The 14,000-nt window shown below is 36.5% G+C and overlaps 1 protein-coding gene across 1 annotated transcript in view; it reads right to left on the reverse strand.

Moving 5' to 3' along the window:
- The window catches only part of Cps1 (carbamoyl-phosphate synthase 1), a 113,075-nt gene that overhangs the window by 61,310 nt on the left and 37,765 nt on the right, over positions 1–14,000 (reverse strand). Inside the window, exons 12-18 of the mRNA XM_028870048.2 lie at positions 12,539–12,637; positions 10,830–10,925; positions 7,880–8,069; positions 6,973–7,130; positions 5,305–5,433; positions 2,556–2,700; positions 907–1,117 (exon numbers count right to left, since the gene is read on the reverse strand). Coding sequence (XP_028725881.1) covers positions 907–1,117; positions 2,556–2,700; positions 5,305–5,433; positions 6,973–7,130; positions 7,880–8,069; positions 10,830–10,925; positions 12,539–12,637 — 1,028 coding nt within the window. The remainder of the gene's footprint in view (positions 1–906; positions 1,118–2,555; positions 2,701–5,304; positions 5,434–6,972; positions 7,131–7,879; positions 8,070–10,829; positions 10,926–12,538; positions 12,638–14,000) is intronic.

Below are 14,000 nucleotides of genomic sequence, written 5' to 3' on the forward strand. Positions count from 1 at the left end.
CCTCTAGAAACATGGCTGTTCTCTGGCATGTCAGTTTAGATGATTTTATTTGATAAAAGTAACTCGTAGAACTAGATATGAGTTATTTAGTACAAGTTCATATCTAACAGGAGGAAAACTGAAGGAGGTAAGTGCTATGCCCAAACTCATGTCAGTTGATGAATCAAGGAAGAAGTCGGGTCTTCTGACTCATGCACAGAGCACTACAACCTTGCACCACTGTATAGCTACATAAAATACTAAGGAAGCAAATATTTTCTTCATTTAAATGTCATAAAACTTAAAAGCCAGAGGTTAAAAAATAGCATTAGAAACAAGAGGCTTTATTTACTTTCCTTCCCAATTATACTGGCTAGCCTCCATTAAATGGACATCGAACTTACTCATTTGGTTGTAACATTCATCCATGGAAAGATCCTACATTGTTTATTCTTGTATGATTTTTTTTAAATTGTTAATTATAAGTTGATAGATAATTTTGTATATTTTGTTGTGTAGATTTCCAAAATCAAAATAATCTACGCTGAAGTCTTGAGTTAAATAAAGTATATTTTATCAACCACTTGTATAAGCAGTTGAAAACTAAAATTAAAGATCAATGTTCACTTTGTAACAACATCTGCAAAGTGCAATTAAGAAGCATATTTTTCACAACCTGCTTTGACCAGCCAGATTTTGATTGGTTTATGATTAGCCAGCAAACAAAGTCAGCTAGCAATATCATTTGTCTCAATCCAGCAGTGAGCTCATTAATAACCATGTCTTTGGGATTCTCTAAATGTTCTGGAGCTAGCACACAGGAAGTGGTGGGGGTATGTTTTACAGAATAGTCTTCCACTAGCAGTCAATTTCCCATTTCTACCTGCAAAGAAATTGCAAACCTGTGATCAATCATTCTGGTCTTACCCAGTGGCCTTGGAAGCCAGGGCAGAGCTCCGGGACAGCCTGGCATTCACTTCAATGATGCAGTACTCCATGGAAGTAGGATGAAGAGCAAACTGAATGTTACACTCGCCCACAATGCCCAAGTGGCGAACAACATTGACTGATGTGCGTCTCAGCATCTGGAACTCTGCATTGGAGAGTGTCTGGGCAGGGGCCACGACAACTGAGTCACCTGTTAACACAAGCAGTATTCATTACTTAGTGGCATATTTTAATGACCAACTTGAATGACTTAATCCACTAAAATGATAGAGGGCACAGAGTAAGCTGAAGATTTGAAGAAAGGTTTAAAATTAATATTCACATTCATATGAGTGAGACATCAGGTATTCTCCATAATTCTTGTTTTGCCTATGTGGTTGACACCTTACTTATGGAAACCCGCCTAACTTCAGCCACATTCATCTAAATGGTAAAGCTTAATTATCAGCTTACTAGATTTTTATTAGTCCCTTCAGCTGCTTTTTCATCTCAAATTGTCTCTCAAGTTTTTCCTTCCATAAAATATTCTCTCCTTGCATCTCTCTTTTTTCTCTTCCCATTCTCATTCTCAAACATGAGGCCTTTGAATCTTCAGTCCCAGCGTCCTGTTCTCCCACCTTCTGCATGCAGATATACTCAGTAATCCTCTCCTCAAGAAACCCATTCCCAACTTTGTCAGACACACAAACTTTTCATTCTCCTCATCACTAAACATCTTGAAAGTTTGTCAAGTTTCATATCCCTCCTTATCATATAATCCCATTCCATATGGGTTCCAAAACTTGAGGTATCTAATTTTTCTTCTTGAACTTCTAAAAACCCAAATTAAATCTTCATTCTTGACCTAGCATAGGAATTAATACTTCCACAAAGAAAGCTCTTTTGTAAAAATAAGTTCTTACATTGCCCTACATGATATTATTCCAGCTAAATTTCCTTCTAGCTTTCTATTTATCCCCCTTGCTTCAACACTAATTCTCTTTTTATCCTGCCCTAGAAATTGAATTGTTTTCCATCTTATCAAAATTTGACCCTCTTCTCACCTCTTTCTATGCCTATATCCTTAAAAGGGTGTGTGTGTGTGTGTGTGTGTCTAGTTTCAATCATTTCTTCTACACTAAATGATTTCCAGTGACTTTGTGTCAACTTTCTAATTTCTGTATTCTCATGTATCCCATTCTAGAGTCCCAACTCCTTTCTCCAAAGTTCCTACCACATCTTCAACTTAGCATTTCTGGAATATAAGTCATCATCTTTGTCTTCTATAGTTTAAAACCTGTTTTCATCATTGTGGAGACTATTTTCTCAAGCACTGGGAGACTAGCACATCAGTGTGGTTTAAGGCTTTGCGGGCTGTCTTTACTTTCAAACACTGTCATAGCTTTCACTCAAATTCATTGCTTATCTGACTTTCCCCAGTTAAACTCAGGAAAATAATATCCGCCTTACTGAAGAGGGATTGTGTAAATTCCAAACTAAAAATGAGACTATGTGCAATGCTATAAAATACTCTGTAAAATGTTAAGTGTTATCATTAGTCCATCAGCTAAGAGTGGTACTTTATGGAGGTTGCTATGGTGATCAGAGTCTTGAGCCAAAGGCATAATTCTTATAGATTCTTTGCCTACCTGTGTGAACACCCATGGCATCAACATTTTCCATGTTACAGACAGTAACACAGTTATCATCCGCATCTCGGACAACTTCATATTCTATTTCTTTCCAACCTGTCACTGACCTCTCCACCAGAATCTGGTTGGTCATAGCGAACGCCTGGAAATTGATGACACAGATACCCAAGAGTTAAGGAAAGGCACTAGTTTAAACAAGGACATCAAAGAAAGTGCTCTGACCCAAATCCTGGTCAGCACTAAAGTCTTAAACCCATCTCCATTCTCCCCCACCTTCCAGAAGGCGTAGGGTGTCAGAAAATCAGTGAGACCAGGAATAGTATCCTGCAGTGAATATGCTTGATTTGGGTTATTGAGGCTTGCCATTCAAAGTGCTGATATGACATTAAATCAAACTAATTTGGGAAAAAGAGAAAATAATTGAGCAATCAGGCAGAGGGAAATGAAATTATTTCAGTAACTAAGCTTCTGTGAAGCCAGAAAATGTGATAAGTACAAATAAATGTGGAAAAATAAGTCTAAAGACTCTGGTTTTCTCTAAAATGACTGAGGGTACTTTGTACAGTGGCACACACAATAAAAGTTAGTTGGTGTTGATGAGGAAGAGAAGCAAGATGATGATGGCTGTAAACAGTTAGCCAAGATGGCATATGCAACTTGGGAATTAGAAGAATCATATGCAGCTATTATTATGGCTAATCACTGCCTAAGTGCTTAAATACTCTGAGTCGTATATCTTACATGGCTGATTAGACAGATATGAATTAGTGTAATTACCATTTCATATTTACTGCATACCCACAGTGTGGTAGAATGCTGAACTCAAAATATGAAAGAGGCCATCTCTGACCTTAAGACATGTGGAGACTGACAATTGAAGACAAAAATAAAAATAAAAATCCCTTTATCTCATAATATTTAATTTTGGCTGTCAGTAAAATGGAAAGAACTTTCATTTTATTTTAGATTATTAGTAGGCTGTATGATGAAGTGACAGCTCAATTAAATTTTCTGTAAGGTAGCTCAGCACAGGGGTTTCTGCAGCCTCAGTTGTCACCATAGACTTCAACACATGCAACTGAAAACGCAACTCTGTTGTCACTGCATCTGCCCATGATGAGGTTCTCAAAGCTCTTAGGACACTCTGCAGCTACTGTTAACAAATGAGTAATGATTTAATTTGTCATTTGGGTTGTTTTCAAAAAGAAGAAAACCCTGAGGCAGGGGGAATAAGTCGTGTATTCTAGTAAACTATGACAGATATTTAAATACAAGGAAAATTAGCATCATTTCAACCCAGCTCCTAGCCTTGATTTTAAGTTTTTCAAGTCTCCAATTTTACTCCAAAGTTAACTTAAGTACCTAAATGATGCAGCACAGCATCTAGTGGCTCTAATTAGAACCTCAAGTGAATAAAAGGACAGATTAAGATGTAATGATATGACTAATTAATCTCAAGGGGGAAAAATAAAGGTTTTTCAACAAGGAAAAGTATTCAACAACCACTGATTATTTTACCAGAATAGAAATAATTGAAAATATTTCATTCCAAAAACTGTCTTCAGACTGTAAATGCTTTATATAAAAATTGGTAATTCAGAATGCTTCATTTTATGGAGAAAATATATTTAATACAGGAGAAATGTATGCTCACTGTCACTAAATATATTGCTAATATTAAGAATACTCATAACATGTAAATATATTTTATAACTACATAAACATATTTTTGCCTTAAATGAATAACTCTGAAGTCCAGAATGGGAAAAAACCTTTCGTATTAAATGTGTTGTCTTTTGCATGTATAATTTGGGCAACTTTCAAGAACGATCTAAGTTGTTAGCTTGTAAGCTTGTCACTACGAGTATTTGAGACTATTTAATTGTATTTATCTGCTTTCAAATTTCAATGTCAAAAACTCAAAAATCTTACTTTGTTTTAGTTCAAAAGTAAGAAGTGAAAGGCTAGAAATTGTGTGAGATGAAGACCCCCTCCAAATGGCTACACAATAACTATGTCAAATTCAGCCCCACACTGTGCCGATTTCCCAAGTACAACGCATCTCCTCATTCAACATCATTTCTGAGTACCCTGTGTAACCAGATACAGCTCTCTAGGAAGCAGAATACAGACAAACCTTTCTGTCTGAAGCAGGGTTCTGTGTGCTAATCTCTGTTTCATGGAGAATATCTATTTTTTTTAGTCAAGGTAGTTTTATTAAATCTCTCAAAATGCATCTAGTGATGCATGAATGTGCTTTTGCAAACTCTAAGTATTCCACTCTGACTTGCGTGTCTTCACTCACTTTTTTAAACTGAGAGGCTGATCCCCTTTGTATTTTGACACCTGCACTTTGAGGAGAGACTGTGTCCTTACCAAATTTTCTCAAAAGTAGTGTGAAAAATGAGGCATTTTATTCTGCCCTTCTCTTAGCCAGTAAAACATATTTTAGCAATCTGGGTGTTTTAGAGTAGACTGAAATAGAGGGAGGTAGAGGTGGATTTAATGTGAATTCAGTAGCACAATGAAAATGGACGGATAGGTAGAGTGACCACTTGTTTATCGCAAGTCATACGGGTTATGCTGTGTTCTAGTGCAAGGATTTGTGCTTGTTTACCTCTCAATGGCAGGGCCATTTGAGGATGCTTGACAGGGATAGGGGAATGGTCAGAACTTCCTCTAAGCGAATAGGTTCATCAAACCGGCTTCTTTGGTTGGTAAGAGTATTGCTCAGAAAAACACTTACCTTTGTGCCAAGGTCCACTAAGGTCTCTTTATTGGGACAAATGCCAGAGCCTAGCCCACCCAGTGCATATGCAGACCGGATCATCACAGGGTAGCCAATGGTGTCTGCTGCCTTCAAGGCATCCTCCATCTGTGAACAAAGCAAGGATGTTGAAGCTGAAAACCAAACCCCCTCCTCTCTCTCTCTCTCTCTCTCTCTCTCTCTCTCTCTCTCTCTCTCTCACACACACACACACACACACACACACACACACACACACACACACACACACGAGGGACACACAGAACCACACTACAAGAGCCCAGACACCTAGGTTAATTAGTTGAATTTCAGAGAAGGGAACATGTTCTATTATCCCCTAAGGTACTTCTGAAAAATAATGTTGCTGAACAAAAGTTATTCTAGCGGGTGTGATTTTTTTCATGTTTATTGGGTAAATTTTAAGTTGTTTTCTAAACACTACGCCATGGTCAAAGTAGAAATAAGCATCATTTAGTTTAGAATGAAAGGTACACAGAATAACAGTTTTAGCTTCAGTTTGAAAGTCTACCATTTAAAGAAAAAGATGTGATTTTTCTATTCGAGAGTCTAACGTGGTGATAAAACAACCTGCCATTAGGAATACTATATAAAAGGAGATATTTTATTTATCAAATTTATTCTCAGAATAGTCTCTGCAGCTTGGAATTTTTTAACTTACCAAATACAACATATGGTGGCTATATTTTTCTGTCGTGGAATATTATTACACCACCAATGGGGATGTAATTACACCTTTCCCATATGCCTGTTTCTTATCATGGGGATGCAAGGACATAATTATATCTGGCAATGAAAGTATGAATGTACGGCAAGAGCTTCCCAAAGCATTCAGGGGAGCTCATGTGGGATTGTTCTTGACTGACAGCTTTGTAGTCTGGTATGTACTTGGTAGCATCTTTTCTGAGGCAGATACACCCAGTTTTAGTCATCTCAGAATTACTCACCTCTCCCCTAAGACTTTGCCTATTTCTACAATAGAGAGATTGTGTTTAAAGCTTCCACCTCACCAAATATATGTCTGAAATCAAAAATAAAGTCAGGGCGGGGAAAAAAAAAAACACAGCGAGTTGAATTTTTCTTGTTGATTGGTAATATCCTAAAAATAGGAATAATGTATAATGGAAAATGAGTATAGAAAAAGTCAACCCAGATCTGTACCAAAAATATATGCATCCAGGATGAGTCTTGCTGACTAAATTCATTTCACTCTTAGATGTTTATTTCATTCCAAGAATCCAATTTTTAGGGTATTAAGACTCACACTCAACATATGTGACTTATCCCACGAAGACCCAAGATGAAGAGAAGGCAAAAGGCAAAAATAATTTTGCTATCAGAAGTCAGTATCATCGGATTTTTGGTTCCAGAGATCATGGGTGCTTTAAGGATTCCCCTCTGGGTTTGTATTTTCCACTGCACAGAGTGAAACATCAATACCTATTTCTAAAATTTTATCACTGACTGCTGCCAATAATACATAATGAATGTCTCTGTGATGCTAAAATATTTCTGAAGAAAACATATACAAGCATAAAGATTTTAGATACAGTTATCAGGCATGATAAACCCTTCTTCCTCAGCCCGAGATGAGTAATGCCCCCATATCCCAAGGACAAAGTTTCTTACTGATTCCACAGCAAAACTGGGAGCAATCTTCTCATTGATCTCATTCAGCTTGTCTGAGAAAAGCTGCCTGTCTTCTGTGGCCATAATGGACTCAACTGATGTTCCCAGGACCTTCACACCATATTCCTTGAGCACACCCCTCTTGAATAACTCCACTCCTACAGAAGAGTCAAACATATGGTTTTTATAATCTCAAACCTTATATCTTCTTAACAGACACTGAAGATATTGTTTACAAACAAAAAAATATCTGAAAGCTAGAGAAATGGCTCAGAAGTTAAGAGCACTGGCTTCTCTTGCAGAAGACTCAAGACCCACAAGATAGATAACAATGACCAGCAACTATAGTTCTAAGGGTATCTAATGCTGCCTTCTGAAATCCTAGGGTACCAGGTACTCGTGTGGTATATATACACACATGCAGGCAAAATTACCCATATATATAAAATAATTACATCTAAAAATTTTTTTAAAAACTCTTAAGAATGCATCCAAAGAGTCATAACAGTCAATAATAGAGCAGTAAAGTCAAGTCTCTACCGCCATGTGAAAAGCAAATGCCACAGAGTTGACTCATGAGCATGATCATTAATTCTCATTTTTTTGTAAATAACAGTTAAGAGTTTCAATGTTAACAATGTCCTAAGATGGAGAAGAAAATCTTTTAAATCCATTTGGCCACTCCAGAACCTTAAAGTGAAAATTTATTTGTGTCTCTACTATTTTGTGACATAAACTAGTACAATTTACTACGTGGTATTGAAGGCTTTCATTTGCTGTTTCCTTCTATATTAAGATAAAAACTTTATGAACACACAGAACACAACTGTTAGATGACTACAAGCAACACGCATTTCACATTGGTGCCTAGGCAAAATAATCTATACCTGGATGGAAAAGAACTCACCGCAGTTCAGAGCTGTCTGGCCACCCATTCCCAGAATTAACCCATCAGGTCGTTCAGCTTTGATAACTTCTGTGACGAACTGGGGGGTGATGGGGAGAAAGTAGACCGCATCGGCCTGCTTCAATCCCACCTCGTTGGTCTGCACTGATGCAATGTTTGGGTTCATCAGGACCGTTTTGACGTTTTCTTCCTGGAAGGAAGCAGACAAATTAAGTGTCTGAAGTTATGGTCTACAGAAGACAATGGCAATAACACTCAAATGAAGACTCGTTGGATAGCAAAGCTTTTAGATGAGGAAATCAAAGGAAAAATCAGGCATCAGGCCCAATGAAGGAGGAAAATGCTTTAAAATAATGCAAATGAGAAAAACAAACAACTTCATCGAGATCATCACCATGATTCCTTTGCAGGCAGTGGCAAGTCAAACTGGAAATTGTTTCTAGACAGACAGTCTAGAGATCATCTGCTAAACTTTAGGGCTCAATTGATCTTAAAAGAAAGAAACGCTCCCCTAAAAACTTAAAATGAGTAAGCACACACACATATGTGTAATATATATATAATAAAAATTACCATGTGGAAACAAATTAAAATACAAACCTGTGTCTATGTGCAGGTAGGCATGTATGTGTGTGCTCATGTGCAAGGGTATTTGTAATCTTATCTCATTGCTTACATCTGGAGAGATTTCTTTTAAAATGATCTTCACTTACTAAGAATAACGTTTTTTCCTAATCAGGATGAGTGAACCGTAGCAAAATAAAGTATTAAATATGGCTAGATAGTTCATATTATTTAACAAATTATTGTGTAGATTTCAATTTCTTCTAAAAAAAAATCAGCAAAATATTCAGATGAAAGTCTAAAACTCACCCTCGAAAGCCAAATTTTTCCTTCAAGGAAGCTCTCAAATAAAGATAAATACGGTCTGTGCTATTTTAAATGGCACATAGTATAATAATTATTAATGTATTTTGGTGTGCTAATCCAATAAGAGAGATATCCGTTTTTAAGTTGAAAAAACTGAGATTTAATGAGGTTACAAGGGTTATTAAAGGTCACACAGCTGACACACGACATTGGACTCTATCTACATAAGACCACCCAGATGCACTTTTCTCCGTCCTCAGTATGAGTTGTCAGTCAAGATTTTAAGAAATTATTCAGAACAAGAGTCTTATTATTAACAAAGTGTCAGAAAGATACATACAGTTAAGTGAATGTATTTTGGATATAAGTTGTAATTGAAATAATTGAATCTAAACTGTAAACATGTCATTAACAAAGGTATGAAGAAAAGTTCACTCCTGAGGTACTAACAAACTTTAGAATACCTAGAACATGCTATATATAGCAAATATAACAACTTTTATGAATTTTGCAGAAAAATATCATGCATACATGCTAATCATTTTTAAAATTCATTTAAAAATCCTCACCAATTTTAATTAATTTTGCATGAATTTTGTCCTAATTCTTTCCATAATATATAATATATATTATATATATCACATCATGGTTTTTAATGTGTTTTAGCTTGAGTTTATCTATTAATCTCATAATTAATCATATGTTATTACCTAATTCCTATTTTTCAGTTACAAATGAATATAGAACATATTAAATTAAAACTATGAAGAAATAAATCTTTACAAAATTTCCAAAGAAAATGTATACTGCTGAAAAGAATTCTAAATCCTGAACATAGTAACATTGTCCTAATCAAGCTAAAGTGTTGAAAACCTCTAATCAATAAATAAGAATCTGGATCATAATATAATGAAATGATTCAATATTTTTATTAATTTTAGATAGGTAAAAAAAAAATATGTGCACATATAAGATCATCCATGAATAAATGAGAAGAGACCAGGTAAGAGGGAAAGGGAGGGAGGAGAGGGGAGGAGATGGGGGGAAGAGGAGAGGAGGGGAGAGGAGAGGAAAGGAAAGGAGAGAAGAGGAGGGAAGAGGAGCGGAGGAAAGGGGAGGGAAGTTGGGAAGAAGAATTAGGCATCAGGGCTGTATTAAAGCTCTTTTCAACAGACACTTATCAGGGAAAATCTTGGGCCATAGGAAAACTTTAGCCAGCTGTTTCCTGATGTTTGCTGTCCCGCTCTCACTCTGACATCTCAGTGCTACTCTGTGCTAGCCAGGTCTCTATTGGATGGTTTTTACACTGCAATGCCTGAGGCAGGGTCACAGAGCCACTACCTCTGCATGCCCTAATACATCACCAAGATGTAGAGCTTGTGGGAAATAGAATTAAAGAGAGAGCAAGTTATCTTGGCAGTGGAACATCTTAAACACACACACACACACACACACACACACACACACACACACAAGGTAATTTCTCTAAAGGTTGATTTTGCTATAATGACAATGGGGACCTGGAGGAATTGAAGATACAAGTTTACCTTTCCCAACATGAGTATTAAATCATCTTTCCCACTTGAAAATACAGATGTATCATCCAGTTTTGCAAGTCAGCAATAAAGGGATAGGATTCCTGAGTGACTGGTGCTAACGTCTTATGCTTGAACAAATGTATTGTTACCCTTGCTCACTCAGCTAGGACATTCCACTTCCACTACAAAGATGCTTGAAGCATCTAACACGGGATGTGAAGTAGCCTAAAGCCCAAACTCCCTCCTTCACATCAAACACAGTATACATTGCAACTCCCTGTAGAAACGAAAAATAAATTTATGTCTTCAGTGTGAAAAGACAATAACATAAATAATTCCCAATGTTTCGCTTGGCTAATGTGCACATTTGAAACATTTAAAATTTTTGGTTTTGACCAAACTTTTACTACAGAGTTCTAATAATAGCTAAGGAAAATAATTATAGTGACTTTGAAAGAGGCATCATAAATCTAAATTACAAAATACTAATTAGACTCATTAAGGAGAGTATATTAATCCTAGGGAAACTCATGCTCTCTCACCTTCATGGCTTTTACAGCTTGAGATCCCGAGTAATCAAATTCACCTGCCTGACCAATGGACAGACCTCCGGATCCTAGGATGAGGACTTTGGAAACCTATAGACAATAAGAAAGAAACATTGCTGTCATTTCTAAGTGATGAACATAAGGCATTTGCAAGAGAATAGTCAGGCTCTGTTGTGTGAGTTTATACGCCTATCTCAAAGAAAAAAGATTAACAACTGAAACATATCTAGATTCAAAGCCCTTTCCAAAGTTCATTAGCATTTTTTTTATTTAGGCAAAAAAAAAAAAAAGAAAGAAAGAAAGAAGCTGATATTTGACTTAAGAATATGCAAATACCAAATGCATTTTCTCTATAGAAAATATTTGGATGTAAACATATTTCCATATATCTCTGCACATTTTTTTGAAAAAAAAACAAATGCATTCTTCTAAGATTTATATAATTAAAAAGAAATAGAGAGAAGCTTTATCATATCAACATAAAAATTTAAATATATAATGATTTGGATCTTATACACATTAATCTTTACCCACTTGCCTTTAGAGGTAAATAATAAAATTTTGTTTACTATACTGAATGATGATTCATCTAATTTTTAAAAAATGAATTCTATCAACTGCAGTGATACAGTAATCTACAGTATATCTCAGGATTACAAAAGACTATGGTTTGGGATGGGTAATGGAAAAATACCAAATTATAAATCAAAGGTAACACTATTTTTATTAAGTAGTCTATTAGAAGGAAATTTTATAAGACAGTATTTTAAATGAAAATTTCTTATTCTCTGCAACTTGACCAGGTGTGAGCATCTCTGTGTGTTAATTGCCATCTGTTGCAAAGAGGCTACTCTGATTAGGGCTAAGAAGTGCACTAATCTGTGGCTATAAAAATAAGTCATTGGAAAAGGGTTCAATACTATGTCCATTTAGCAGAATAATAATAGTAGGTTCTCCCCTAGGTCCTGTGATTTGTCTAGACAGAGGTTCTGTGCAGAGAGTGGGAGACGGGGAATACTCAGCCCTAAATGATATCTATGTAACACATTCCTCCTAAGGTTTATGGGTCATTATGGAAGAGGGGCAGAAAGGCAGTAAAAGCCAGAGGGAGGGGGTGACTACAGTCACCACCATTTCATAGACACATCAGGGCAGTTGCACGTATGAACTCGTGGTATTGCTGACAGTATACACAAGACCTGGGCAAGCTCAGGAGAGACAGAATTCCAGAATAGAGAGAGGAAGTGGACACAGAGTCCCACCTTTAGTAGAAGAGCTATTGGGAATTAGCTTCAAGGAGAAGGAAACTCTACTTACTTTAAGGGGGCCACCCTAAAAGGAGGGCCTTACACTCAAGAACATATGGGCACCACAAATTGTTCTTGGCAGGTTTAAGAGAAAAAACAAATGAGGACACAAAGCTGGGTGGGTAGGGAAAGAGGGTGGATCTGGAGGAAGTTAGTTGAGGTGTGTCATTATGAATAAAATACACTACGAAATTCTCAAGGAATTAATGCAAATACTTTAAATGTTTTAATGTAAATTCCAATGAATTATCCAAGAGCGGATAATAAAAACATACATTTGGCATTCATTTTTCATAGATATTCATGAAATTTTTATCATTTTCTTTTTTAAAAAGTCATCACATATTAGAGAAAATATGTGATACACAAACCAAAACAGAGTCCGCATCTACTGACCTCAACTCGAGACGCAACCAACGCTGGCTTTGGCAGAACTGAGGTAATGGTGGTGCCTTTTCCCTTCTTTATCAGGGAGAAAAAGGAATCAAACAGGTACTAGAAAAAAGAATAGAACCAACAAGTTAGACACTTCTAAACTCACAAGGCCTCCGAACACATTGAGTGGGAGCTTCAGAAAAAGAACTCTTTGTTTGTTTGTTTGTTTGTCTGTTTTTGCTGTAACTTCCTCCATGAATATTGGGAGTATTGATACTTAGTGGTTTCAGTATGAGTTTTGGGATTTGTCCAATAACTAAATGTCTACTCATACCTAATTAATCCAAATAAATAGTTCAGAGATAACTAGAAAAGAGTCAACTGGATGATGGTTCCATAACACAATAAAAAGAAAAAGAAAAATACAAGTCTGGCCTCTAACCTTCTGGGCTCTGTTCACCTCAAGTCCTATAAGATGAGACATTTTCCATAGACAATAAACACGTCCCATGCTGCCTTTTGAGAATATCAAGTTTTTAATTCCTTCATTGTATATCATCCGTATGAATCAAATTCTAGTTGAACAAAACTTGAAGCTACTGCACACGCACTTTAGAGTCAGAAACAGTGTTCTCTCATTTCTGTTGGTGCTAAAAAATGACCCCTAAAGATTATTGTTAAACTTTACCAGTGAGCTTTCTTTTCTTGCTTCACTAGACAATGGCAAATGTCAAAAAAGTACTCATTTTGCAATTATTTGGCAGGACTGAAAAATAAAACAGCAAGTCACAGGGCTTCGATTATATATACTAATCATATCTTTCCTAATATGAAGTGCTAGCAGAGTCTAACCAGTTAAATTTAAATCAAAAGAAAATGCTTAGCATGAATTACATGAAGACAGTAACTCGTGGATTGGTTTGTTTTGTTTTGTTTTTCAGGTTCATCATGAGTATTTAAAACCATATTGGTTTTGACTATTCTGAACTGATACTTCCAAGTAAGAGCAAAACAAAAACTGTCATGCATGTATCTAAGAAGCCACTCCCAGATGAAAGAGCAGGAATTTCTAAAAGAAACTCTTGTTCTCCTACTCCTTTTGCCTGGGCACCTTTTCTGGGAGGGTCTGCTGACAGGGATAAACAGCCCTGCCCCTGGAGGCTCCTGGCTGCAGGAGGAGAGGGGTCACTGCAGACATGCAGGCTTTTCTGGGAGTCATTGTGAGCTTTGGTTGGAAAGATGTGCTTGAATACTGAACCCAGAGCTCACATTTTAAAAAAAAGAAGAAAAAAATATCGAGGTTAGAAACACAGTGCTCTAAGCATTCCTCTGGGTCCTTCTTTAAAAATCATATAAATCATGTGACCAAGCAGGCTGCCTCTGCCCTCCCCCACTGCCCCCTCTCCTGCCCCTACTGCTGTTTATTTTTCCTTCTGTGGCTACACAACCAGTTGCCATAGGGATTTTTTTTAACTCACAGATG

The sequence above is a fragment of the Peromyscus leucopus genome, chromosome 13 (assembly GCF_004664715.2).
Source record: "Peromyscus leucopus breed LL Stock chromosome 13, UCI_PerLeu_2.1, whole genome shotgun sequence".
In the NCBI taxonomy this organism is placed as follows: Eukaryota; Metazoa; Chordata; class Mammalia; order Rodentia; family Cricetidae; genus Peromyscus; species Peromyscus leucopus.